A 27,500-nucleotide genomic window follows, 5' to 3' on the forward strand; every position below is an offset into this window, starting at 1 on the left:
ATGTGTGTGTGCAGGTGTGACCTGTGTGTGTAACCACATGTGTGTGTGTGTGTGCAGGTGTGACATGTGTGTCACCACATGTGTGTGTTTAATGTGTGTGTGCAGGTGTGACCTGTGTGTTACCACATGTGTTCATTCAATGTGTGTGTGCAGGTGTGACCTGTGTGTGTAACCACGTGTGTGTGTGTGTGTGTGTGTGTGTGTGTGTGCAGGTGTGGGCGTGGAAGGAGAACGTGTGGGAGAAGGAGCGCGGCACGCTGCTGGAGCGCTACACGGTGGAGCAGAGCCGGCCGGCCGGCGACGGCGCCGGGGTGCTCTCCACCCTCACCATCAACAACATCATGGAGGCCGACTTCCTGTCCACCTACAACTGCACCGCCTGGAACGCCTTCGGGCCCGGCACCATGATCATCAGCCTGGAGGAGAAGGGTACGGGGCTGGGCTGGCTGTTGTTGTCGTTGTTGTTTTGGTCTTTGGGCATTGTTTGATTTGTTGTTGTTGTTGTTGTTGTTGCTGTGCTCTTTGGGCGTTGTTTCTTTGTTTTGGGCTTTTGGTTGGATGGTTGTTTCTGTGATCGTTGTTGTTGTTGTTGTTTTTTTTTTTTGTCAGTTTTTCTAATGATAAGTTAGATGCATAGTTTAACTCGTAAATATTTTTTACGTGGACTGCTCTCTCTCTCTCTCTCTCTCTCTCTCTCTCTCTTACTTCAGAGGACACTCCGGTCGGGGTTATTGCCGCTGTGACGGTGGGCGGAACTATCCTCCTCTTCCTCGGCCTGCTGGTGCTCGTGCTCATCTTCTATCGCCAGCGCAAAGGCAGTGAGTCCCACCGGAGTTAGCGCTTCATTAAGTCTGTTTGGTGTTTAAGGTGGAAACAGCGACACCTGGTGGCGGAGGCTGGTAGTGGTTTGGCTGGTGACGTCAGTGCAAAGCCCAGTTCCCTTTGTCGGGGAGGCGGAGAGCGAGGGATAGAGCTGCTAAATAAATATTTTTCATAAAATAATATCTTAGGGCTTCAGTTTTTTATTCCAAACGAATGTGTTACCATCGTTTCAGAGTTGCATTGAAGATGCCAGTACATCATGCGTCTATTACTACGGAAAATGATAAAATATATAACATCTTCATATGGGAAAAAATATATATTTTTCCACATACCTCTTTCGATAAAAACTGTGTTTAAGTTTGCCTACTTGTAGATTTCTTGACCTCTCCACCTCTCTGCTGTTACTATGGTCAGAACTCACAAGCACAAAAACAAATGTTAAGCAAACCCATATGGAAATGCTTAACCTCTGAACTCGCCCGCCTCACGACACCGATGTTGCCCTGTGTGTGTGTGTGTGTGCGTGTTTGTTTTCAACGTGTGTGTTTCTCTTCCAGGTCGCCGCGGGGTCACCCTGGGTAAGCCAGACATCAAGGTGGAGACGATCAACAAGGAGACCCACAGCTTGGAGGAGGACTCCGGGAGCGTGTCCACCGCCTCGCGCATGGTCAAAGCCATGTACTCGGTGAGTCGTCATGACAACCAGACCCAGCGGTGAAGGGTGGGGGGGGCTTTACGTATTTTCAGCGTGTGTGGGGGTGTATTGAGATGGGAGGTAAACCTGCTGGAATTGAACTGATGTGTTTCAATGTGTTAAGCGAACAAACTCATTGAATAACTGAATTCCTTCTTTTTTTTTTCTCATTTCTTCTCCTGATTTCCCAACTGTTTTTTTTTTTTACACTCACCCACTTCCCTTTGTCACATCCCCCCTCCTCCTATATTTCCATTCCAATTAATTTCCTTTGAATTTGCTTTTTATTTTTATTTTGTTTTATTTTTGTCCTGTTTCTTTTTTTGACCGTTTAGTTTCTCCCCTCTGTGTCTTTCTCTCCGTCCAACCAGCCGTTCAAAGACGACATCGAACTCAAGTCGGACATGCGCAGTGAAACGCTAGACACCCGCCAGGAGTACGACTTGAAGGTAAGGAAAAAAAGAATATTACCGTACACCACTGAACATAGGTGCAACAGCACACCCTGTAGTTCAATACTGGGTTTGCAACCGCTTTTTACTGAGATAAAATTGGACATCACCTGAACAAATCAGACAATCATTTTGAAGCGGTCCGAAGGATAATTTTTAACCTTCGTTTGGTGGTAAAAAGTTACACAAAGTTGAGGAGGTTCCTTTTAGGATAACCTTTGTCCTGGAAATTGGACGATTGGGGAACCAGCCTGGATGATTTGAAAGACATGTGACAGTAGATGTATTCTAAGAACAGAAGAGGATCTGATGAGGTCGTGTGATGAGGTCACTTCCTCTTTTCTTCCAGACTCCCACTTATACGGAAAACTACTATCTTAGTCATCCAGCGCTCAGACGAATGTGTGGAAGTCCACAGAGAAATAACCTCCCAGAATTCTTCTAAAAATAAGACCGACAGGACAGACTGACTGGAAAGTCGGTTGACAGAGAGAGAGAGAGGAGATGATATGTAGCATAGCACCACAGGTTAGCGTAGAACCAGGGTCGCTATACTGAAAGACATATAGCCTATGCGCTAGGAACACTAGCGGGGCTGAGCCACTGAGATGCCGTGAAGTAAATATAAATCAAAAAAACTTGAGAGCTCTCAAGTAACTGACCTAACAACTTAGTCCTTATGTCAGTGTTCAGTCGCCTAGAGGTGGTCCTCTCTCACACTCACACACCAACACACACACACTCACATGCTAACACGCACGCACATACACGCACGCACACGTGCATGCGCGCCGACGTACGTGCACTTACACACACACACACACTCACACACACATGCATGCACCCGCACACACACACATGCACACGCACAAACACATTCACGCACACGCAAACACACATGCGCGCACAAACACACACACGCACACACATGCAAACACAGACACACACACCCCCATGGCTGTCCCTGCGATGCTTCATGGAGACCTCACAGATGATGGCTACATCGTTGTGACAGCTGCCAGAACCCAACCGGATCTATTATTTATTTAAATGGATGATTTATTTATTTAGCAAATGCTGGTCAACTGCCAAAAGAATACATCGTATTCATGTGACAAACTTAGAAGGATGTTCAAGTTGAGCTTGCCTGGACACCTAAATTGGGAATCTGGAATACATTGCGTTGCCTGATCAAAGTGAGGCGTTGCCCTGACGGTTTGTAGCCCCAGTGACGGCCCTCATCTCGTTGTATCAGCGTGCACGTCCACGGTTAGGGTTTGGACTCCCTAGGAGACCACTGCCCCATGCTAACACATTACCCCCGACAGGACCCCACCAACGGCTACTACAACGTCCGCGCCTCCACCCACGACGAGGCGGGCCGGCCGGCCTCCCGCTCCACCCTGCACTACTCTGATTACCGCTCCCCCTCCGGGACCCCGGGGGGCGCCACCTCCCTCAGCGGCAGCAGCAGCGCGGGGGGCTCGGGGGCCACGGCCAGCGGCGGCGGCGGCGGCGGCGGCGGCGGCGGCGGCGGCGGCGGCGGCGTGGAGCGCGTCGGCGGCCCCCCGCCCGGCCCCCTCACCTCGCCCGGGCGGCCCCAGGCCTGCTACGACCCGCGGCCCCCCTCCAGACTCTCCCACATCAGCTACGCCCAGTTCAACACCTTCACCCGCGGCGGGGGCAGCGGCGGTGGCGGCGAAAGGGGCGAGAGGGGCGGCGGTCAGAACCAGCAGCTGCCCCAGGGCAACGCCCCGCCCGGGCCCCCGCTCCAGCAGGCCGGGGACTTCCCCGGGGACTGTGGCGGCGGCGGCGGGCTCCTGGACGCGGGCCCCCAGCAGCTGGCCTACGACAACTACGGCTACCCCTCGCACTATTCCTCCTACCGCATGGGCTTCGCCCCGGCCAGCCTGGCCCCGCTGGAGGCCGGGCCCTCCTACGAGATGTACAGCGTGGGGGGCCCCCCTGGCCTCGGCCCTAGTGGCATGGGCCCCAGCGGCATGGGCCCCCCTGGCCTCGGCCCAAGTGGCATGGGCCCCAGCGGCATGGGCCCCCCTGGCCTCGGCCCAAGTGGCATGGGCCCCGGCGTTCATGGCCCCAGCGGGATGGGCCCTAGTGGAATGGGCCCTAGTGGAATGGGCCCTAGTGGAATGGGCCCTAGTGGTCATGGCCCTAGCGGTATGGGCCCCAGCGGGATGGGTCTCAGCGGTATGGGCCCCAGCGGAATGGGCCCCAGCGGAATGGGCCCCAGCGGAATGGGCCCCAGCGGAATGGGCCCCAGCGGAATGGGCCCCAGCGGTCTAGGCTCCAGCGGTTCGTTAGGTCCCGGGGCCCCCGGTGGAGGAGTGGGGCCAGGGGCCGTGGGTGGCCCCCCCGGGGGGTTGGGTGGGGGGCCCCCGCCAGGGCCGGAGGCTCCGGGACTGGGGGGGAAGTACGGCAGCTCCACGCGCTTCTCCTACACGTCGCAGAACTCCGAGTACTCACACAGCCGCCACACACAGCGCATGCAGACTCACGTGTGAGGGAGAGGGAGGGAGAGAGGGGGAGAGAGGGAGAGAGGCAGGGGGAGAGAGAGAGAGACCCGCGGTGCCCTGGGGGGAACGCGGGGACTCGAAGGGTCCGATGAATCTAGTGTTAGGACTCTCGCGCAAACATGCACACAAATTGGTGCACATACGCTCGTGAAGACACGCTTATATTGATGCATTACATACGTAGCCAAAATGTAAAAACATGCAAACACCAATTTACCGAGACACACTCGCACAGACACACACACACGCACACACACACACACGCGCACACACACACACACACACACACACACACACACACACACACACATTAAACTAACTTTAACTATGAAATGAAGAAAGGTTGAAAAACTTAGAACTGGAGTGAGAGAGAGATAGAGAGTGAAAGAGAGAGAGAGAGAGAGAGAGAGAGAGAGAGAGAGAGAGAGAGAGAAAGACCAAATGAAAATGTGGCAACTTAATGAGACAGGGAAGGCGGCAAACTTCAACGAAACGTTGAAATGCCCTCGCTCCCGATGTATCTACCTTATATATATACACACACCCGGGCTCTTTAAAAAAGAGCCGACAGTGCAAGCCACAATCAGGATGGGGGACAGTGTTAGCCTAGCCGATGCTATTTCAGACTGTGGAGGAGCCGTCTGGCGCAGGAGAAAGGGACATTCAAAGAGCTTGTCTTGTACAGCTGAATCTGAAGAAACCTCAGCCCGGTGAAAGGGTGTTTGTAGGCCACGATTCATGTTTTGTTCATATATATATATTTATATATATATATTTTTTTTCCATGTCTACAGCATGTGCCATCACACAAAGATCGAGGAGGGTGTCATCGTCATTTTGCACTGCATTTACAGTATTCATGCTTTGACGTTTTTCCCATAGATATATATATCTGTCTATATCTATATATCTATAAAGATATATATATCAATATCTATATATCTATGGGATATATATATGTGTGTAATCTGTGTCTTTTTATTTGCACACCAAACCAGAGCTTTGTATTCTATTTTTTAGCATCGCAGAACTATTTTTGTCATTTTTCTGTAAAAACAAACAAAAAAGAAATAGTTATGCGTGTATATGGACCAAATGTTTAAACCTGAGGGTGTACAACGAGTGGTCTTTGGGTGCTATTCCCTAAAGACATTTGGAAGGAGTAAATGAAGAATTGTAAAGTGAAATGAAAAAAGCTGCGATGGAATTTTTCTCCCACTTCGGTTAGAAAGGTATTTGGGAGTTGGTTGTCGAAATGGGGAACATTATATCGTCATTATAGACTAAAGAAACCTCGTGCCAAGTGTTGATGTTGTCCTTCTCCTTTAGACCATGGATATGCAGTAGAAACCTCCACCAACCATCTTACGTCACAATCCGATATTTCGTGATTTTTTCCGAATTTTCGCCGGAAAAAAATATCTGTTTTCATTTTTTTTTACGTTTTTAATTGAAACAGGCCTTTGGAGGGTGTGAGTGCGGGGGGGGTGGACGTTGAGTCATTCCGGACACTTTTGACGTTTCTTCAACGCTACCCCCGCCACCCCTCCCCCCTTTCCTTTCCCTTCCCTGCTCTGTGCTGGCCGAACTATTTGGCCTTTTGACCTCATTTCCTTACGAGGACCGCAGCGGGGACGAACACGGGAGCGGACGCTGAGTTGCGAACTGAGTTGCGAACTGAGTGGCCTTTTGACGGGGGGGACCTTGTGGTAGAACACACTTTAGGATCCACCCCTCACGCTCAGCAGGACTAGCGGCGCGGAGGACAGAGAATGCGTGCGAGAGGGAGAGGTCCGAACAAAGCGAATATCTTCAATATCGACGTGTAGAGGTTTTGCGACTGTTTGTGTGTGTGTGGGGGTCAGTGAGTAAATGGGTGTGTGAGTGAGCGAGCGGACATGAGAAACATCCCAGAAGGCGTGTGTGTGCACCTTTGCGTGCGCACCCATTTGTACAGAGTGTTTGTATAAATGTGTGAATGATGGCAATGTGTGAGAAGCGTACACACACATACACATACACACACGCGTGCCCTACTAGGGTTAGTACAAATCTATTGTATTCATATGATATCCATAGCTGTGTGTGTGTGTGTGTGTGCGCGCGCGCATGTGTGTTTGTGTGCGCGTGTGTGTGTGTGCGTGTGTGTACGTGCGTTTGTACGTCAGTATGTGTGTGTGTGTGTGTGTTTCAGCATATCTTCATATAGCGTCTCCCACCTTCCTGTTACAATACTTTTATACCTCTGGTAGGACTGTAACCTGTATTATTGTGTCTTTGAATTTAGGAAAAGAATCCAGTGTTTAACTTCTTGTACTGTTCTTCGTAGCAGACCGTTCAAATGATGTACAACAAGCGTTATCAACAAGCTCTCATTTTTTTATTTCATTATCGTCCGTATTTTTTAAAAATGGTATGTAATTATTTTTCCACAGTATTACATAAATAAAAAGCACTGTTTTTTATAAAAACATCATGTGGTGTATTTTTTTGGGGGGAATATCTGTATTGTTATTGCAATGTGTAGTGATTTAATAGATCATATCAGAGGGGGAAAACTTTGTTTGTTTTTATGTAATTTATAAAGTGAATAAATTCACGTTTTATATTCTCTTGCGAAAGCTCAAAGCTCACAACATGTAAAAGCTGGCGAGCTTGGACATTGCTTCTGTGTCTGGAAACGTTTCATTATGATGAATTGTTATTGTTAAATTATAATCAACATTAATACGATTAACAGGTAAATTCTATCTATACAGTCTTATACAGGTGCATAGTTTGCTGGAATCTGTTAATTATCTGATAATATTATTCATAGCAGCATAGCTAACCATAGAAATACAACATTGGAAAGTGTCCGTTCCGCCTGCCGCTGAGGGGTAACACTACGACGTGGAGCCCATCCTCTGGGAGGTGGGACGTGGAGGTGGTGAGGAAACCGACGACCCAAAGAAGAGAAGACGCCCCAGCGCCTTCCCCGGTGAAGCTACGAGAATGAAGAGGTTGAAATACCTCATAAAAGGAATTTAAAACCAATTACATTGTCAATATAGTTCAAAGAACTTCCGCCACAGCCTTTTCTCCACTTTACAAATATGAAGTTATAAAAAACCTCACTCTTTCAGTGATTAACCAGAATTCATTGGATGCATAGCATAAGAAAGAGAGGTAAAAGTTGTGCTTTTGAATATCATTGATTATGTAAATCATTCGTGTGGCAATTTCTCATGAAATGAGAAATTAAGAATGAATTCGACTTACAATATAAAAATATATAAATGCAGTACTCCTTTTGGCCGCTGTGGGGCAGAGACGCACCTCACGCCTATTCGACCTCTTCAACCGCAGAAGAAGAAGACAGCTTGAGAGAGCCAACATGGCGTCTACAATGTTGAGGTCGCTGTCCAAACTAGGTCGTCCTTCAACTAAATACATCTTAAATAATAATCTGGTCAGCCCTGGCTGCACCGTCCTGCAACACAGGTAAGACAGCAGACATTAGGAGATGACTGTTGAGCCTTTTATTAAGAGAGGTTTCAGTTATCAATGCAGCCAGTGGCTAACGTTAGCATATAGCGATCACATATGTAACTACATACTACGTCATTTTATTTTATGCCATTATGATCTTTATGATGTTCTAACGCATACTTACACATGGCTTGTGCAAAGGGTCTGCTGAGATATCTGATTGAAGTAATATGGTGCAAGGTGGAGTAATATCTTGTAATGTATTATGTGTTTACGATTCAGACCAGGTTGTCTTGAGGTCAAAGTGTTATGTGCTTGACGCTGTTTTATATCAAATCAAATCAACCTCTTAGGTTAGCTGAATGCAATGATTTGATGGTGATCAACCGACGTTAAGTCGGCAAGGTCCAGATATACCGTCCACTGTAGGCTCACTCACTGTGTATCCAAATCCAGGTCATAACAATCACACGGCGTCTGCTAATCTGTGAAATTAAAATGATTGTGTTTTAAGAAATGACACCTGCTTACAAGCGGCACACTTCTGTCTAACACCCATTGAGCTTGAGTTAAAGGAGTTTACCCCTGTAGAGACACGCGTTACATCTAATACTGAATCACTTCTCCAGACACAAGCAATGGCAGCCCGATGTGGAGTGGACAGAGCAGTTTGCAGGAGCGGTGATGTACCCTACTGCCATTAACGAGAAGTGGACTCCACCCCCATGGAACGGTACTGCCAGCTAACTGTCAATGAAGCTATAGGTTTAATTTAGGTGACTCTTTATTGTAGGTAGTCCAATGTCTGTCTGCACTCTATCTGTGGTGGTCACCCTTGGGCTAAGATACCATTGCCCCTTCCCAGTCCTTAGTGATGTTTCTTATAATTCACTGCATGTCAGTTTGGATAAAATAGTCTGCAACGCGACTTTTTGAATATATATCTGTAATATTTTTCAAGAAATGTACACCATGACTTATTTGATTTCCCTCTCTCTGCCTCACCACCAACAACTCAACCTCACCCAACCCACTGCTCTAACATAACCTCCAACCTCCACCTCTTCCACCACTACCTTATCCACCACCACCACCACCACTCACCCAAACTACTGCCAACCACCCCCACCACATCCACCCCCACCCAAACCCCAAACCCTCCACCTGCCCCACCGCTCCCCTCCACCCCAGACAAGGACGCCCCCGCGGAGAAGGACGTGTCCAACCTGACCATCAACTTCGGGCCTCAGCACCCGGCCGCCCACGGCGTGCTGCGGCTGGTGCTGGAGCTCAGCGGGGAGTCGGTGAAGAAGTGTGACCCCCACGTGGGACTGCTGCACCGGGGCACAGAGAAGCTCATCGAGTACAAGACCTACCTGCAGGTAAGACGGGATTAGCCTTCAGGATGATCCTGGATGACGGAGGAAGATATAATGAATCAAAATGGATTCACATTTATAACATGAATAATGTATATTTATAAGTGCTGTCAAGCGATTCAAATGTTTAATCGCGATTAATCGCATTAATGTCATAGTTAACTCGCGATTAATCACACTTTTTTTTTCTATTCTAAATATCCCTTGATTTCGTGCTGCTAGCCTTTTAGTGAGGTCAGAGAGTGTTGAGAAGGACAGTAATGAATTGAATTTGGTAAGATGGATATAAGAAGAGAGACCCGCAGTGAATTCAACCCGGTCCAATTGACATCTGGTAGGTGCATGACAGTGGTAGGCATACCGTAAAACTTCAATAGCCCAGGCTTTTATTTGTTTCAATCACTGAACTTTCGAACAAAACTCTTGCTCGGCAAAGATGGGAAATACTATAACATTTATTATTTAAACCACTATGAATATTCCTACCGTACGTAGCAGTGTTTCCCCCACGTTCACACAGCAGCGGCGAGCCCAATCATTTTATTGTATCTATAAACCGCAACCTCCGTGCCGTTTTTCCTCTAGTATTGTGTGTGTGTGTGTGTAGGCCTATGTGTGTGTGTGCGTGTTGTCGCTCTTTTTGGGATAGCAACCATGTTTAGTGTTTAAGCATTAGGCAAAAATCTGTAAATAAATTGTGCAAATTATATTTGCGTTGTAATATAATCTCCCGACCCTCCCTCATCGGGAGGGTCGGGAGATTTCCCGGTGGGCCGTTAACGTTTTGGGGCTGTCGGGCTGATTACTGCGAGAACAATATTGTGTTTATAAAAGGTCCTTGCAGCGCCGTCCGGCAGCCTGAGCTATGCGCCCGCAACCTCTCACTCACCCAAAAGACGCAACACTCACAAACTGTCAAAGTCGCAACCAAGTCGATATTGTCTAGAGGGGAGTAACTGAGCGGCCCCTCCCCAAGTGGTACAGCCCAGGTGGGCCTTGAACTGTGATTGGTCAGAAAGACGTAACAGCTAATGACAACATTGAACTCTCGTGCAGGCTCGAACAGATGTGACACACAAACACGCACACACTTTTAAGGAGTTTTTCACCCGCTCCATATCCTTGCTGGCCCCAACAAGTTTTTGCGGCGTGCTTGTTTTGTTTCCGGTGGAGCTAGATCCGGTATGGTGTTGTAGTTTTTCTAACATGACTAGTTGTTGCTAAACAGCAGGTGAAAAAACTACAACGTTTGCCAAGCCGAAAGAGCGTTAGTCGTGCGATTTAAAAAATTGGTTTGCCTTAACTCTGTTAATAACGCGTTAAACTGACAGCACTAATATTTATACATAGTACAGGAAAAATACGTTTACCAGAGTGGCTAAAGATCCTGTATGCTTTGAAATCCCCCTGACATCCTGTGTTAAACCAGAACTCTTTAAATTAAAGCCCTTCTTCCATTGATGTCTGCTAGTAGAGAAGGCAGTGGATCTCGTCTGACCTGCTGTATGTCTGTGTGTCAAGGCACTGCCCTACTTTGACCGTCTGGACTACGTGTCCATGATGTGCAACGAGCAGGCCTACTCGCTGGCCGTGGAGAAGCTGCTGAACATCCAGGCTCCTCTCCGGGCTCAGTGGATCAGAGGTACGGGCGCGTCCCTGGCCTGAACACAACCCCACCCTTAATTTCCTCATGGAATTGTGTCTGTGTGACCGCTAGATATTGTTTGCAATTGTGCAATAACATTCCTTCCACTGTTAGTACCACTACACACAGTTTGTGCATTGTACAGATTAATTAACCTTTTGTTTGCATTTTATTATTGATACATTAATCAGTGCATTAAATTAGGACTGCAACTAACGTTTATTTTAATAATCGATTCATCGGTAGATTATTTTTTCGATTGATCGATGAATCTGATAAAAAAAAGAAACATATGTAATTGCCGCATCTTTATTCAGAAACTGAACATTACTTCAAATTCACAGTGCAGACTGAAGTGTAAAAACACCAGGTTATTGCTCCAACGTCCCGGAACTATTAAAAGTAATATTAAATGATAAAGAAAATAAAAAAACATAACTGGGATAACATGCAAAAAATACAATGTATGATGTACATTTATATATATACAGTATATAAGGGATGTCCATGGTTAACCGATTAGTTCTTTAACCGGTAAATACTAACGGTTAAAAATAATTTAAATCATCTTAATTTCTCAGATGACAGGAGATCGTTAATTTTTATTGATATTGATACCATTTTCGAGACTCCATAACAATCCAAGTCTTTATTGATACCACTATTGATACTTTTCTATTTTGTTGAAATAGAACTTGTATTATTGCTTTAATTGCTGATAAGATAATCATAGCTCAAGATAGGACGTTAAACGGGTCATAATTCCATCTTTACTATCTATTTTATATTGCTGGGAAAACAAGTTTGGGCCAAAACCTCAAATTTTTATTTTTTTGTGTTGCATTTGAACGCATCAATCATATTACTGAGCCGACCTGAACACATCACATTTGACACTGTTTGCTACTTTTTTTTAAGCTAAATAGCACTATATCCTGCCGATCTTAACATGGATAACTGGATTACTATTTTTAACTGACGGGACTTTCTACACCGTCCGACTGTGTTATCACTACCGCTGCTTTGAATGACTGTTGATGCACGCGGTGCCGACTCCAAGCCCGTCTGCACACCGTCTGCGGCAGCAGCAGCTGACAGAGTTTTTGGTTGGACTAGACAGTTACTGAGTTGAAAGAGTTTTTTTAACTAAAGACAGTGAAGGTACAACACTTTTATATACGCCTACAGTCCAGTGTTAAGATATGACCAAAATACAAGCTGTGGTCGCTCACACTAAAGCTCGCTGTGGGCGTGCATGCACCATGAACCAACCTGTCGGCGGCTGGCTGTAAACAGTGCCGCGCCTACGAGTGACGTATTAATCGCGCGACTCAACGAATCGATGACCAAATTCGTTGCCAACGCTTTTAGTAATCGATTTTATCGATTCGTCGTTGAAGCCCTACATTAAATGAAAGATGTTAATAAATAAATAAATAAAAAACAACTTGACAGAAAGTTACCAACATTTACTTTACCAATTTACTTTACCATTTGTAGGGGTGTTCCCCAGGGAATATACCATTATTGTGAATGCTTTAAATATGTGTTTGTGTGTGTTTGTGCGCACAGTGCTGTTTGGAGAGCTCACACGCATCCTGAACCACATCATGGCCGTCACCACGCACGCCCTGGACATCGGCGCCATGACCCCCTTCTTCTGGCTGTTCGAGGAGCGGGAGAAGGTACGCTGCGCTCTCTGGCTCCTCCGGTTCTTCTTCTTCGTTCCGGTTCAACCCCCCTTATCGTTGACCACTGCTCATAACCCTCGTCCAAGACCGTGACCTCCCTGCCCCTGACCTCCTCTCTCCCTCTCCCTCTCTTTCGCTCTCCCGCTCCAGATGTTTGAGTTCTACGAGCGTGTGTCGGGGGCCCGGATGCACGCGGCCTACGTCAGACCGGGCGGTGTACACCAGGTAGAGACGGCATCCGCTCCATCCGCCCCTCCATTCTACCGTCTGAGCTGGGACTCGTGGGTCGCACGAGTCCCAGCTCAGAAAAGATCTGGGTTTGAAACCCCCGGTCTCCACAGCCTACCTGTCTGCCTTGCTCCTTGGGCAAGATGCCTAGCAACCACCTACCTTCCCCTTCTCGACAATTGGCTTTGGATAGTAGCATATGCTAAACAACTGATTTGTGTGTGTGTGTGCTTTCCTGTCCTCCAGGACATGCCCCTGGGCCTGATGGACGACATCTACGAGTGGTGTAAGAACTTCTCCATCCGAATCGACGAGGTGGAAGAGGTGAGCGGGCTCTCGCCTCTTGGGGCCTCCTCCTAGGCCCTGTCCACAAGGGCGAAAACGATCTGTTTTTCTTTGATGCGGTTCAGGAATACCTCCGTAAAGACGGGATTCATAGCGAAACTGCAGCGAGCTGTAGAAATGCCTTAGTACACATTCCAGGCCCATAAGGGGCGCTGCTTCTGCTACAGAACTCCAGCAAAAAAAAAATGAAGAAGAAGAGCATAAAAACGTAGCGTTTCCAAACGTACAGCCCGAGTACCTCTTGGTAGCGCTTCGTGGTGGATCTAAATAGATTTGTTGTATGTGCCTGTCCGTAATCCTTTTTAGCTAATTTTGGTAGCGGAGCAAAATTATATATTGCACTAGCAATCCAACAAGGGACATTATCTGCTGCAGAATCGTCACAAGCATGTAGTCCGCCGTCATTGTTGTTGTCGTCACTAAGGCTAGAGGTTTGGGGCGATGATTTCATCGTTTGCGTTTCAGGCGTCCTAACACGAAACCGCATAGGTCTGTTTTTATTTGAATCTACCCTGGGACCTGGTTTCAGAAAAGTGCGTTTTTCGAGCACTGAATCTGCCCGATCTCTCTGGACGGTCGTTCCAAATGGACTTATTCGGTTTCACAAAATAATCGTCTCTGTGTGGACGGGGCCCTAGTGTCTCTCCTTCTCTACAGTCCTCCCTCTGCCAATGTCATGCTCTCTGATCGCCTCACGGTTGATGCTGAAATGGTGTCGAGCTCATTTGTCTGGTCTAGCGTGGGCCAGACACGCTAGACCAGACTGTTACCTCCCCTGCTGTTCTGACAGCAGGTCGGGGAACAGTCTGGTCTAGCATGTCTGGCCCACGCTAGACCAGACTGTTACCCCCCTGCTGTTCTGACAACAGGGGGCGCTGCTGTGTGCCATCGGCGGAGGAGAGTTTATAACAGGCCTGTTGGGTGACTTTGTGTTGTGTGGTTCCCTCCTCTCTGGCCAGATGTTGACCAACAATCGCATCTGGAAGAACCGCACGGTGGACATCGGCGTGGTGACCGCTGAGGAGGCCCTCAACTACGGCTTCAGGTAGGCCCTTGTGTGTGTGTGTGTGTGTGTACACAAGCATTTCTGCGTTTTTGTGGCCCTGCTTAATCTTTCTGTCTTGGTCAGGGGACTGTTGAAAATTTCCATGAAACAATTTTCCATGGAAGCAATAAAGTTCTTTGGATCTGAATGAACGTATATGCAATGATTCACAAGTCATCGTTTTACTAAAAAGGATAGAATACAATTTTAGATTCACGCTAGATCTTTTAAACATTTTCTATGAGCCACATAAAAACAACAAATCATTTACAAAACGTTATGCATGCAATGCAATTCTGCGACCAGTATCAGAGCCTGTGTGATCCTGATGTTGCCCCTAAACCGGTCCTGACCCGTTCCTCTGTGTCCTCAGTGGCGTGATGCTGAGGGGCTCAGGCATCAAGTGGGACCTGAGGAAGAGCCAGCCCTACGACAAGTATGACGAGGTGGAGTTCGACGTCCCCATCGGCAGCAAGGGAGACTGCTACGACCGGTGTGTGCAAGTTATTCACTAAGCTTGTCTGGATGTATGTTGTACTGGATGTAGTTCATATACAGACGGTTTGTTCTGTGAAAAAGATTGTTCCTTTTTGATGTCTTTTCCCAGTTCAATAACTAAAAGTAGGCTGTCAGCACTCTTTTGGAGGAAGTTGGTATCCAAAATTAAACTGTTGCGATACAACTGCGCACGACATGTTATCAAAAGCAACCGATATGCATGTACCGTAGTGTAAGCACCAAGTATGGAATTGATCTACAGAGACAGAGCGCGGAATTTGATGATCTGCCTCCTCTTTTGAACTGTAGCCATCTGTCACCTCCCTCTACTTACTATAACTGGAGCCAGTTTAAATGTGTACCACAAGCCGGTGGGTATTTAACCAGATGGCAGCATCAGCACAGTATCCCCATGCACCTGAACCCCTCCTTCGTGGTCACGTGATGCCCAGCTGGCCTGGGGAAGAACCTCCCCCATCTTATCACCTAATCGTGTTCTTTCTTTCTTGGACTTCCTTTTTCTATACCGGATTTCGTGACAGGCGCAAAGTATAGGATGTGTATGAGGATGTTTAACGTGATATTATCTTGAAGTCCCCTCGTCGTCTGCTTTTTGTAGTGTTTGAAGGAAGGCCGGCAGTCTTTCAGAACCAACTGTCGTTGTTGAACGTTTACTGGGGAAGTTTGTTCTTCATTTTGAGTGAGATCATTTTAGGGGGATCATTGGCCATCATGAGAAGGGGGCATCCATGCATTTTATTATTTGTTCAATAGTAAAACAAAGTTTTGGATCTATATCGGATTCGGCAGGTAGCCAAAGCTGTGGTATCGATACCAAAAGTCAGAGTGGTATCGGGACATCTCTAGTTAATATCGATATCTTTGATTACGTTGCACCGCCCAGCCCTAACTTCAACGTGTGTGTGTGTGTGTGTGTGTGTCAGGTACCTGTGCCGCGTAGAGGAGATGCGACAGAGCCTGAGGATCATGATCCAGGCCATGAACAAGATGCCCCCCGGGGAGATCAAGGTGGACGACGCCAAGGTGGCCCCGCCCAAGAGATCAGAGATGAAGGTGAGGCCGGCGTCGCCGGGGTCACACACACTGGACACGTGACAGGACAGTCCGTGAAGGACCACGACGCTTGTCACATACACCCCAACGCGTTGATTTAAAAAAAAAGCAAATGGAGAAATGACTAAATGGTGATTAATTCTGTAAATGATTAGGTCAGTCATGGCGATGTCCAACCACCATGACTTCGACTAGATTCAAGGCGTTTGCCGTTCATGTGTGGGAGAACGTATGCCTGTCTGGCCATCAACCGTGAGTACAATATGGCCTTGTTCTCCACCGTCTCCCCAGATGTCCATGGAGTCTCTGATCCACCACTTCAAGCTGTACACAGAGGGCTACCAGGTGCCCCCCGGGGCCACCTACACTGCCGTGGAGGCCCCCAAGGTGGGAGAACCGCTGCCGACGCCGCCGTCCCATCTCCTACCGCCCTCCACTTTCTTATTATCCCTTTAGATTTACAGCACAGCGTTGCCATCGGGTTGTGATTTGTTTTATTAGAACTAATAAAATAAACGGTTTGATCATTCTTTCTTCTTTTATGGTATTACTGAAGTATAAAACAAAGTGTGTGTGTGTGTGTGTGTGTTTCTTCCTCTGCAGGGAGAGTTTGGTGTTTATCTCGTCTCTGATGGCTCCAGCAGGCCCTACCGTTGCAAGATCAAAGCCCCCGGATTCGCCCACTTGGTGGGTACTATGCATAAATATTTTATTTTTATTTTTTATGTTTATATTTTTATTATTCGTCTTTTTTATGTTTTAATGCTGACATTTTTTGGGGGTCTGAATTCACCCCAAAATGTATTAACACTTTATAAAAATGATAATTATTATTATAATTCATAGTAATTGTAAAGTTAATAATAAAAATTCATTGTACAGTTGATAATTAATTCAATTGATTTTAGATTAAAATCTGTTAGTAATGTACTTTTCAGTTGTTAATGTACCTTTCAAGAAGGTCTGTGAGTCTTTCTTGTTCCATCATTGTAAACAGTGTTTTAAAGTTTAGGCCCGTTTGGCTAAACTCCTCGTCAAACCACTTCTGTGAGCCCGGTCTGTAGTGGTCTGCTTATTCAACATTAACAAGTGAATTCACCTTCTCTTCCTCCAGGCTGCCCTCGACAAGATGGCCAAGGGACACATGTTGGCCGACGTGGTGGCCATTATCGGTGAGACTTCCACACCAAACCTCTACAGGCTCTGAGCGCCGGGTGGCTTGCTAGCTCCTCTACCTGTGGTGAGGCCTTACTAAGCCACGGCGTATCTTGTTCTTTGTGGTCCCCAGGTACACAAGACATCGTGTTTGGAGAGGTCGACCGTTGAGGCGCCCTGAAACCCAGACAACGACTTCCTCTATGTTGAAGAGCTCCAGATTTCAGCCGCATCCACTCTCTATCTCTCTCTCTCTCTTTCTCTCTCTCTCGCTCGGCTGTAGGTTAGTCCCGATCCACCTTTCAAAGTAGGGAGATGGAGACTCCGGCTCTTAATCAATCAATGTACAACGCCTAAATAAACCCTAATAAATATTTTATGACTGACCTATTCATTGTAAATCCTTTTCTTTTTTTTTTACGTGGTGAATGTTAAGCCACCAGGATGATCACCAGGGTCTGAATGAGGTCACACAAGCCGATGTATAGATGTGTGTATATACCGTGTATAGGTGAGGGCTGGCAGGGCGGGCTGAGTGCTTCGTAGAGATATAACGATGCCCTTCTGGTGTGCCGATCAGGGTAGGGGAGTGGTCTGATGCGATCTTAGCGGAATGGACATAGAGCTGGAGACCACAACTTCCCCTTGGGGTTTTTAAGAGAAGACAAAAGCGACACATATTCTCTAGAAGTCAAAAGTAAGAAAAAGGCTTTGTTTCATTTCATGCTCGTCCTTGCCCAGTCTGGTTAAGGCAGTCCGTTGATTTGCATTAGAAGATACATTAAAGTTTACGCTCTTGGTCGTAATGATGGCGGGCAGTAGGCTGATTCTCTCAGCCTTAGTGCTGTGGACGCATTTCTGCAGTGTCGGTGAGTATCTGATAAGTTTCTGATATAGTTGTAGGTTTCTGACTAGTCGATAAGATTGGGTGGCTGATATATTGCCGAATATCCGATTATATTTGAGACCTAGTATTGATCAACTTTTGAGAGGGATTTGTAAATGGTTTATTTGTTTAAACCGGAAATGGTTTAATAAAGAAAAAAGAATGAAAGTAGTTCATAAACGTCAGTCATAATAGCCACATCAAATCTATTTTTTTTTTTGATTCACTTTAATTTATTACATTTTTAATTTTTACTGTACCAAAAATAATAGTAACCTTATAGGCATATAGCTATATGGGCAGATTTAATAAAAAAATCTTAATTGATCATTTCTGGCTAAGTAAAGCTTGATAAATGACGGGACCAGGAGGTTGTAATGGATTATGTTGTGTAAAATGTCTTGTGACGCACATTCCAGTTTTGGTATCAAGTATTGAGCGGTATACAATTTTCAAAGTAAAACGCAAAAACAAGCAATTAAAAAAAAGTCAAATATTCAGTTCTATATTTATAAAGGAGGGCATGGGGAGCCTTCACACTTGAAGGCCATCAAAACTTGAGGGGAGATGGGCAACATGGTTAAATGATCGCTACACCTACAACCCTATAAGGAACATGACTGGCCTCCTGTTGGTCTGACGCCAGGCCCCGACACCAGGCCTGTGTTGCCTAATAGTTAAAACCTCCCACCCAGCATGCAGCAGCTGACACAGGTTTTTGTTCTCCATTTGACACTTGGGTAACACTTTATAATAAGGTGCCATAATAAATAGCAAACTAGTCATTACCTCACCCTAGTCATTACCTCATTACCAAATATTAACCCAGTTAATATTTGTTAATTGTTACTAAAATATCTATTTGGCACAAGTTAATAGTTTTTTCATCATTAATTAAATCTTAGTTGTTTGCATAACCCTAACCCAACCCTAACACACGGCCCTAACCCTAACACACGGCCCTAACCCTAACACACGGCCCTAACCCTAACACACGGCCCTAACCCTAACACACGACCCTAACCCTAACACACGGCCCTAACCCTAACCCTAACACACGGCCCTAACCCTAACCATAACAAACGTTCCTAACCCTAATACATGACCCTAACCCTAACCAGCGACCCTCTGGTCAGTGAAAAAAAACTATTCACTTGTGCCAAATAGATATTTTAGTGACAATTTGCTTGTGCGAGGGCTAACCCTGAACCCAACCTGTACCACCTGTGCTGTAATAGAGGCTGGGAAGACCTTGCAGGACAGACTGGTAGAACTTATGTCATTGGATCTGATCACGCTAGTTGGTGTTGGGCACTTTTGAGGCATTCACAAGAATGACGATTGGGAAGGAAGGAGGACTTTCTACTCTACCAGAGACGTGCACACAAATATCAAACTTGATTGAACTCTTCATTCCAGCTTTAGACTTATTTTTTTCTTAACACCCCTTGGAATGTCTTTTTAGAGAATTAGCAGTGAATAGGCACACCTAATCACAATAGGCACACCTATTCACCGTTGTTGAATAGTTGTGCCTTTTGGATCTTCACCCTACAAACGCAATACCTCTGTTTGTTTGCAGTGACTTTTCTTAAAAGTCATCATGAATGAAGTTAAACCTTTTATTTGCACATTCTCACAGTCCTACTGTTCACCTCTTCCACAATCTGTGCCAACATTTTAGAAAAGTAATGTTGACACTCGTGTCAACAGCTGGATGTTGTTGAAAGGTTGTCACGGCAACTTGTTTTAAGACAAGTGTCTGTCTTAACTTTCAACCAAATATCTGATATCATGTTTCTGTTCACCCATTAGAAAAGCCTTAAATGGGACGAGCAGCACACTGGAAATACGTTGTCAAACTAGTTTTCTCCCTCTGGCTCGATCCAGTCAAATCATACCTTAACTGTTTTAGTTCCCACGGCCCCGCCCATGGCAAAAAATCTATGAACCTCATTCACCTGGCTGCTTTCCTAATGCTGGCTGGGGGAGGAAAACAGAACAAAGAGTTCCACACTCAGGCCCACTTTGGAGAAGACCGTCCAATGATTACATATGTAACATAGCACCCAAAGAAAACGATTGCAAAATAAAATGAGGAAGGCTGTAGTAGGGAGTGGCCTCTTTGAAAGCCATTTCACGTCCTGGTAAAATAGAAGGCTCTTTAGGGGTTAGAATAGGGCTTTATTATAACATCCTATGACCACCTCACCTTATGACAAACTTAAGATATACAGAATCTGAGTGTGTCGTTTGCATGGTCCATTTGCTGTTTGGACAGCCAAATATATGTTGAAACTAAATCTCATGTTTGATTCTTAGACACCAAACAACCAGACACTTTTCCCCTTCTCTGCTCCTCCACCCCCACCACCTCCCCTCTGCCCTTCTCTATATTTTCTTCCTCTTCTCGTCTTCCATCCTCTGTGGTCTCTACCACAGTGGTCACTTTTAGCCGGTGGGAAACTCAGCACAGCGAGAAGCAGCCATTGCTGCTCTCTCGTCTTAAACACTCACAGACACTAATAGAGATGCAGATGTGCACACTTGTTCACACCACCAATTGAGACCAAGTCAAGGCCTTTGAGTCCGGATTCTAAGGACAAAGGCTCTTCTTGTGTCAAAGCTCACTACGAAACCACGCACACACACCATATTGAATATGAAAAAAATCAGGTTAGGATTGTGAAAGGGAATATGTGTGATGAAGTGCAAAATATATGGGTGTCAAGTCAAATTTATTGCATCTCTTCATTATTTTAGTTATTTTCCATAAATGTTTTGGTATAGTCATAATAATTAATAATATTTTATTTGCTTAATATACATTTTTAGGAAATTATATTTAACCAATAGATAAATGTACAACACTGTTTTTACTAGAATAAAAACAAACATTAAAATGAACCCGTGATCAAGAACCTTGAGCAATGTTTCAGTTTAGTTTACTTGTCAAATTGTTGTGTGTTGGCCTATGGATTAGTCACAACAAATTGCTTCTCTTAAATGTATTGCTTTATTGTATAAATTGAAAGTCGTAATCATATTTCTAGCCTACATTTATATAATATTTTTAATTATTATTTGGTAAGATTTGACGCCGTAGAATTGCAGTAAACTTTACCAAACCGTTAGAAACATCTAGGCTGCCATTACCTCAGACCGTTCGGCTTCCCTTTTTATTAATCGTTACTTCGAATAACGCGTCGTGTATAGTACCCCCGTTCGCCCAATAGAGGCCAGTATTATACTCTCACCGCTCAATGATTTCCTCTCTGCAGCGGCGCTGACGGAACCTGAGGTGTGCTATCTGCTGGACGGCATCCTGTTCTTCTACGGGATCATCCTGACCGTGCTCTATTTCAGAATCAGGGTGAGTAGTTTAATGTGCTTCTGTTTACCTTTCTTTTATATTGTTTTTTAATTCTTGTTTTTATCGGGGGGGGGGGGGGGGGGGGGGTGAAAAATGCCCCAAATAAAATACAAACATCTCTGATCATTTTGTTAAGGGACAGATAAGGGTCATAGCAGTTTATGTGAACTCCTAACGAGGTGACAAACTCAGAGACAACTGTCTTTCGGAATGGAAAATGGAAAGTTTGAATGTCCTTTGAATATCCCACGCAAACGTTTACCTTCCACACATGCGCTTCTATCACCAATCATACTTTTTTTTTCTCTCACTCCTCAACCAGCGTCAACAGATGAGTCGCTCGAAGCCTCAAACTCCTCCAATTAAGGGGAAGAAGGTACACAAACACGCACACAATGAACACACACACAATGAACACACACAATGAACACACGCAATGAAACCACTCACACAAACAATGAACACACAATGAACACACTCACACAAACAATGAACGCACTCACACACACACAAACACACACACACACACACACACACACACAATGAACTCACAATAAACACAATATACACATTCACACAAACAATGAACACACACACGCACAATGAAAGCACACACTGAAATAACTCACCGTCACCCTTTTCTTTCACACTACCACACATCCTGTGAGCATGAAAACCAGAAATTCAACTCATCCTCTCACCTCCCATATGTCTGCCCACCCTTTAATTTAAAGAACTGTTTCTTCAGCATGTGTTGGTGGGTCTGCATTTGCATATGAGGTGGTAAACTTTTTGTGTTTGCATCCCAAACAGCCAGTGGAAGAAGGAGTGTACACGGTAAGCGAACGCACCGGGGGGCACGGGGGTGTGGAACAACACCTGGGTTCAAATCCCAGCAAGGATCGAATTTCTAGTTTGTATGTCTTTAACATGTGTTCACCTTGGCTTGCTTTCAATTTCAACGACAGGTAGTTTCGGCTTTCTGTGAGTGTGTGTGCCTGTGTGTGTTCGGTGGGCGTGCGTGTGTTCAGTGTGTGTGTGTGTGTGTGTGTGTGTGTGTGTACGTGTGTGACCCTGAAACTTGTCTTTGAGTGTGAACAAAAGTGTGAAAAGCGTCGGTGAGACACTGTGTGTCTGTGAATAGTGTGTATGTGATGAAGATCTGAAACTGACATCATGTGTCTCATGTTGTCCCCCCCGCAGGGCCTGGCACCTCACACTCAGGACACATATGAGACGGTTGGCATGAAGAAGAATCCAAAAATGTGAAACAGTCGGTTTCAGCTCCGTCGGTGTGTGAGGCTCACAACCGAACCAATGTATAAACTATATTATCCATAATCATTCCAACAATTTGAATGTATAAACTATATTATCCAGTCATTCTAACAACATTAATCTATAAACTGTATTATCCAGACATTCTAACACAAATGCATAAACTATATTATCCATAGAGTCATCTATGTATACTATCCACAGCCAGCTATTCTATCCACAGCCATTCAAGCAACATTAATTTATGAACTATATTATCTATAGTCACTCTTACAACATGAATGCATGAATTATATTATCCATAGTCATTCTGTGTATAATCTATTTTATCCATAGTCATTCTAACAACATGAATGTCTAAACTATATTATTCATAGTCATTTTAAAAACATTAATATATAAACTATATTATCCATAGTCATTCTAGCGACATTCATTTATCAACTTTATTATCCATACTCATTTGAACAACATTAATGTCTCAACTTTATTATGCGTAATTCTTCATTCTTCTGTGCGGAAATGTGTCTAGGCTGCAGTAAGAAATGGTGAAACACCTGATGCTCTCCTTCGAATCCTTTGCAAATATTTATGCAATTCAGGGCAGGCAAAGTTGAGACTGTAGTGCCTTTGTTTGTGTACAACAACACATGTGTTGTCGCATGCGTTGCGTGTGCGTGCGCCTGGCCGCACATAGACACATGGAAATAATAAGGTGTAAGCCGACACCAGAAGGGAGACATAGACGGGCTTCCGGCACGATGTACCATGCATTAGTAGTCCGTTGAGGAGGTGATGATCTAGTGGTCAGGATGTTGGGCTCTCAACCAAAAGAAAGATGTCTGCGTTCGATCTTCAATGTTCACGATCTACCTTTTGATATTTTAACACGTTCTCAAGTCCTACAAGATAAATGAAACACAGTTGGCGTAAATGTTTTGTACGTCAACTGTTTAAATGTTTCTGCTGTTGGTGAATATTTTCATGTTATTATTATTTTTTTTATTTCTTTGGACTGTGGCCAGATGATACTTTTAAAATTGTCATAACTTCTTTCTCAAATCAAATATGTATTGTACATAGAATATGCAAGTGGGCTTACCTGTTTCCTCTATATTTCTTAAACTCATCATATATCAGCATCACACGTGTTTGTTATTGCTTTAAAAACAGAATGCAATATATTTCATGTCGTTGTCATTAAAGATATAAAGGAGATATGAATTAGTGTGTTTGTGGGGGCTGTGTCAATCCTCTGGTGGGGGCGCAATGGAAACCAGCCTCACAACCTTCCCCGCATAGTCTGACCTCACTTCCTGTTTGCGTGCCTGCGTCTGATGTAGACCAGTTGGTCTATGTGTGTGTGTTGAAACCTGAGAACTGGCTTGCTTCAGGGTTATTTCTAGAGCAGATGCAACAGGAAGTCCCATGTGTTTCGATGGGCTCCAAAACACTGCTTCTGCATGTCCATTTCACCCTCCCACACTGCTCACTTATCTAAATGTAATGTCAAACTAACGCTTTCAAACTCAATTTGAATACAATTTAAACTCAAATGTGAAACTATCCTCACTATCCTCAAATGTGAAACCTGATGACCCACTCAAACTAAACAACCTTTCTTCAATCAAATATCAAGCTCTTTCTCAAAGTGAATATCTAAATGGCTGAAATGAACTATCTGACCCCCTCAAACCCTTAGCGCTGCGACCACACCACGTGATCCTACATTCAACTGATATGTGTTGCCTCACCAAAAAGGTTTTTCCTTCATATATATATATATATTTTTTTAATCAAATCTGCTCAGTGTCTTGAGAAGCCCAACTGGCAACCTGCCTCAAATGTGGAACACACTTTAAACAGCTAAACATTTCTGGAGAAGTTATTTACTGTAAAACATAGAATCTAAAGGGCATCGAGACTGATACATAATTATGATGTAATACGGGTAGAGTACCAGAGAAGTTGTGGCGGAGAGGGTTAAAAAATACATGAGTCTAACATCCCAAAAAAAATATGATTACACTTAACCCATTATCATAATTATTGTATCATAATTATGACACAATAATGCAAATACACAGTATGTGGCCCTATAAGTGGCCTGCAGCCATCACTGACACCAACAAGATGCACTCAGAGCCACCTCCCCCTTCTCCAGCTACAGGAGGCTTTATACGTCGCTGGTCGACTCCCTTGAAGCTGATTGGATAAAAGTGATTATTCAATCAAACAATCAATCAAAGGCAATATGAATGAATAACGATCCATAATGGTCCTCTGTGGTATGTTGGTGAGATACAGTGGCGTAACATCATGGTGATATGCCCCGGTGCAAATATTTATATTGTGCCCCTGGACAGGACTTCCCGGGGGGGGGGGGGGAAGTCCTGCTTACTACGGTGAGGGTTTCGTATAATTTAGTTAATTAATTAAGGGCGCCACCAGAGGGCGGCCCCTATACATTTGCCGCCCTAGGCGATTTTTTTTTCTTCCTCCATGGGCCCCTGACGGCGTCTGGGCCCCGGTGCAGTGCACCGGTTGCACCGTCGACATTTACGCCACTGGTGAGATAATATGTCTCAGCGCAACCAATTAACAAACGAAATAGTACATCTCGAACAGAGAAATGATTATGGTTTGCTGGTTCGATTATAGGCATGATTACAGAAAAGGTAAATAGTGCATGCTCCAGGATATTATAGAGTAGGCCTACATCAAAAATACTGCGGTACGCTGGTTTCATTTTTCAGGATGGGTGAGTGGAAGTTATGGAGTTATGGAGTTATGTCTTCACGCCTTGTGATCAGCATTTCTCGTCTCAGAAGGGCGTCAGACGGCACCTATTGGACAATCTATTCGATTACAATTCGATTTTTTTTTTTAATGAACAAACAGGAGGTCCACATACAGCAGGTGACTCAGACCAATACCACAGCTTCTAACCATCCTAAGGAAGATTCTTGGGATTGAAAACGAGGGAATGTGTATAATATTAAGACTGTATGTAGTATCTTGTAGTAACCAAAGATAATGAGTTTAATTTGACCCCCCCCCACCCCACACACACACACACATAACAACACACACACAAACACACACACACACACACACACACACTCTCACACACACACACACACAGTCACACACCTTAAAGAACCTATAATACTACTTTGCATTTGATCCGTGCAGTCGATATAAAGGCAGGACGACATTCCTGGTGTTGTTCTAAGCCCTGTTGCTGCGCCGGAGCGTGTAAAGGCTAGAATATAACTGTCAGCCGCTCAGCCCGAACCGGAAAGGTGACTTTCGCGCATGAGTGTGTGTGTGTGTGTGTGCCTGTTTGTATGCGCGTGTGTGCGTGTGCTTGCGTGTGTGGGTGTGTGTGTGTGTGTGTGTGTGTGTGTGTGTGTTGAGAGAGAGAGAGAGAGAGAGAGAGAGGGAGGGAGAGAGAGAGACGTTGCGACAGGTGTACACCAAACAGGTAGCTGCGCCTTGTTTTTTTTTTCTTCCACGGGACGAACGTATTCCCCCCTGCCTGGCCGAGAGCAGAAGAGAACAACAAGTGGCGAAGATTAAAGGATTTAAACATTTTACAAAGGAACAATCGGGTGGTTTTCCCCTTCCATCTCGCGGGCTAGAGCGCGATCTAAAGGTTTAAAGCACGGACGACGCACGGCCGCTCCCCCGGAGCGTCCATTTGGAGATATTGTCCTTTTGGGGGGATGCGTTGCGTTTGATCTCCTTGATTTAAAGGGGTTACTTTAGATTCTTGATCGTGTTTTCGCTTCCCACCCGCTGACCGGGGCTGACTGTGAGGAGGAGACGCAGACAGTGTACTGGAACCTATGTCCTGCAGACGGATAGAGCAGTGATCCCACCTTACAGCCCGACATCCCCTCAGCACTGCCCTCGGGACCCCCAGGTGGAGGATGGTATCGCTGCTCAGAGCGCTCTCTCTCTGTCTACTGGTCAGCTCCGTTTCTGGTAAGACATGGCGTTTCGCTTGTTCTTCTTCTTTTCCTTCCCAGGGTTGTTTAAGATTGATCTTGGTGGTTTGTTGGTGTGTTTATTTGCCTGGAAGCGCGCGTTTTGCCCTAAATGTAATGTAAATGTTTTGGATACTGGCCAGTTCAGTTTAATGTGAGCCATTATCATTGGGGCGTTTTATTGTATTTTCATAAAGTCTATAACGTTTAAAGGGAGGAAGAATAGCGGTTTCATGTTCATGTTTTATTAAAATGCTCACATTTGCCTCTTGATGAACTATCAGCACGGTAGGACGGAAGAGTATTGTGTGACAATTCAGGAAAAACGGGTCGCTGTTGACCTGTCCACACCTGCCTGTGATCCAGGGTACTGATGTGTGTGTGTGTGTGTGTGTGTGTGTGTGTGTCTGTGTGTCTGTGTAGGTGCGCGCGTGTCTGTTTATGTGTGCGTGCGTGCCCGCATGCGTCCGTGTGTGTGCGTGTATATCGAGGAAAACCCCTCTCTGACCACACGTGTGTTGGCCCTCTGTGTCTCCCTAGAGCCACAGGATGAATAGGCTGCTAGTCACCAGTGGTGCGTGAGTAGAGAGCAGGTATCGTGGCGGCCCCACAATGTCCCGCATGTGTAGGCAAGGCGTAGATGGCTTCAGGGAGCAGGGCGCTGGCGGAGCGCAGTAATGTCGCACAGGCAGATTCCACTCCGGCCCTTAAACCTCAGGGTGACGAACCCTAGAACACACCCACAACGAGGGAAATGGGTTATGGTTGTGTTTGGTAGAAACTGTGTGTCATCGACCAATTGTTTTTTTGGACGACTAGGAACTTCCTTTCAAGATGAAAAGACACCACGGCTTCAGATTAATCGATGCTTGGCTCCGCCCCGTTTGGAGACAACAGGAGGTTGTTCACCTTTGATTGGACCGTTGCTAATTGGT

General features: G+C 45.4%; 4 protein-coding genes across 5 annotated transcripts in view; all 4 read left to right on the forward strand.

Moving 5' to 3' along the window:
- LOC307090911 (kin of IRRE-like protein 1) overlaps positions 1 to 4,551 on the forward strand; it is a 40,610-nt gene extending 36,059 nt beyond the window's left edge. The window contains exons 11-15 of the mRNA XM_079757718.1: positions 213 to 429; positions 711 to 818; positions 1,383 to 1,510; positions 1,855 to 1,968; positions 3,300 to 4,551. Coding sequence (XP_079613844.1) covers positions 213 to 429; positions 711 to 818; positions 1,383 to 1,510; positions 1,855 to 1,968; positions 3,300 to 4,493 — 1,761 coding nt within the window. The 3' untranslated portion in view covers positions 4,494 to 4,551. The remainder of the gene's footprint in view (positions 1 to 212; positions 430 to 710; positions 819 to 1,382; positions 1,511 to 1,854; positions 1,969 to 3,299) is intronic.
- A 3,319-nt stretch (positions 4,552 to 7,870) lies between these two features.
- ndufs2 (NADH:ubiquinone oxidoreductase core subunit S2) lies at positions 7,871 to 17,415 on the forward strand. Its single transcript, XM_079757893.1, has 14 exons — positions 7,871 to 7,988; positions 8,606 to 8,709; positions 9,168 to 9,358; positions 10,877 to 10,997; positions 12,573 to 12,685; positions 12,842 to 12,916; positions 13,166 to 13,243; positions 14,224 to 14,309; positions 14,683 to 14,802; positions 15,752 to 15,881; positions 16,173 to 16,268; positions 16,485 to 16,568; positions 16,996 to 17,053; positions 17,170 to 17,415. Exons 1-14 carry the CDS (start codon positions 7,882 to 7,884, stop codon positions 17,205 to 17,207), a joined length of 1,401 nt encoding a protein of 466 aa, XP_079614019.1. The 5' UTR covers positions 7,871 to 7,881; the 3' UTR covers positions 17,208 to 17,415.
- A 243-nt stretch (positions 17,416 to 17,658) lies between these two features.
- Positions 17,659 to 23,791, forward strand: fcer1g (Fc epsilon receptor IgFc epsilon receptor Ig). The gene is made up of 5 exons (XM_079758088.1): positions 17,659 to 17,905; positions 21,204 to 21,295; positions 21,618 to 21,671; positions 22,109 to 22,132; positions 22,499 to 23,791. Exons 1-5 carry the CDS (start codon positions 17,842 to 17,844, stop codon positions 22,562 to 22,564), a joined length of 300 nt encoding a protein of 99 aa, XP_079614214.1. The 5' UTR covers positions 17,659 to 17,841; the 3' UTR covers positions 22,565 to 23,791.
- A 2,243-nt stretch (positions 23,792 to 26,034) lies between these two features.
- Positions 26,035 to 27,500, forward strand: part of LOC307091017 (nectin-4-like) — a 17,640-nt gene continuing 16,174 nt past the window's right edge. For both annotated transcript variants that reach the window (XM_079757849.1, XM_079757850.1), the window contains exon 1: positions 26,035 to 26,563. In XM_079757849.1, the coding sequence (XP_079613975.1) occupies positions 26,509 to 26,563 (55 nt within the window). In that variant the 5' untranslated portion in view covers positions 26,035 to 26,508. The remainder of the gene's footprint in view (positions 26,564 to 27,500) is intronic.

The sequence above is a fragment of the Pollachius pollachius genome (assembly GCF_949987615.1).
Source record: "Pollachius pollachius genome assembly, chromosome: 20".
In the NCBI taxonomy this organism is placed as follows: Eukaryota; Metazoa; Chordata; class Actinopteri; order Gadiformes; family Gadidae; genus Pollachius; species Pollachius pollachius.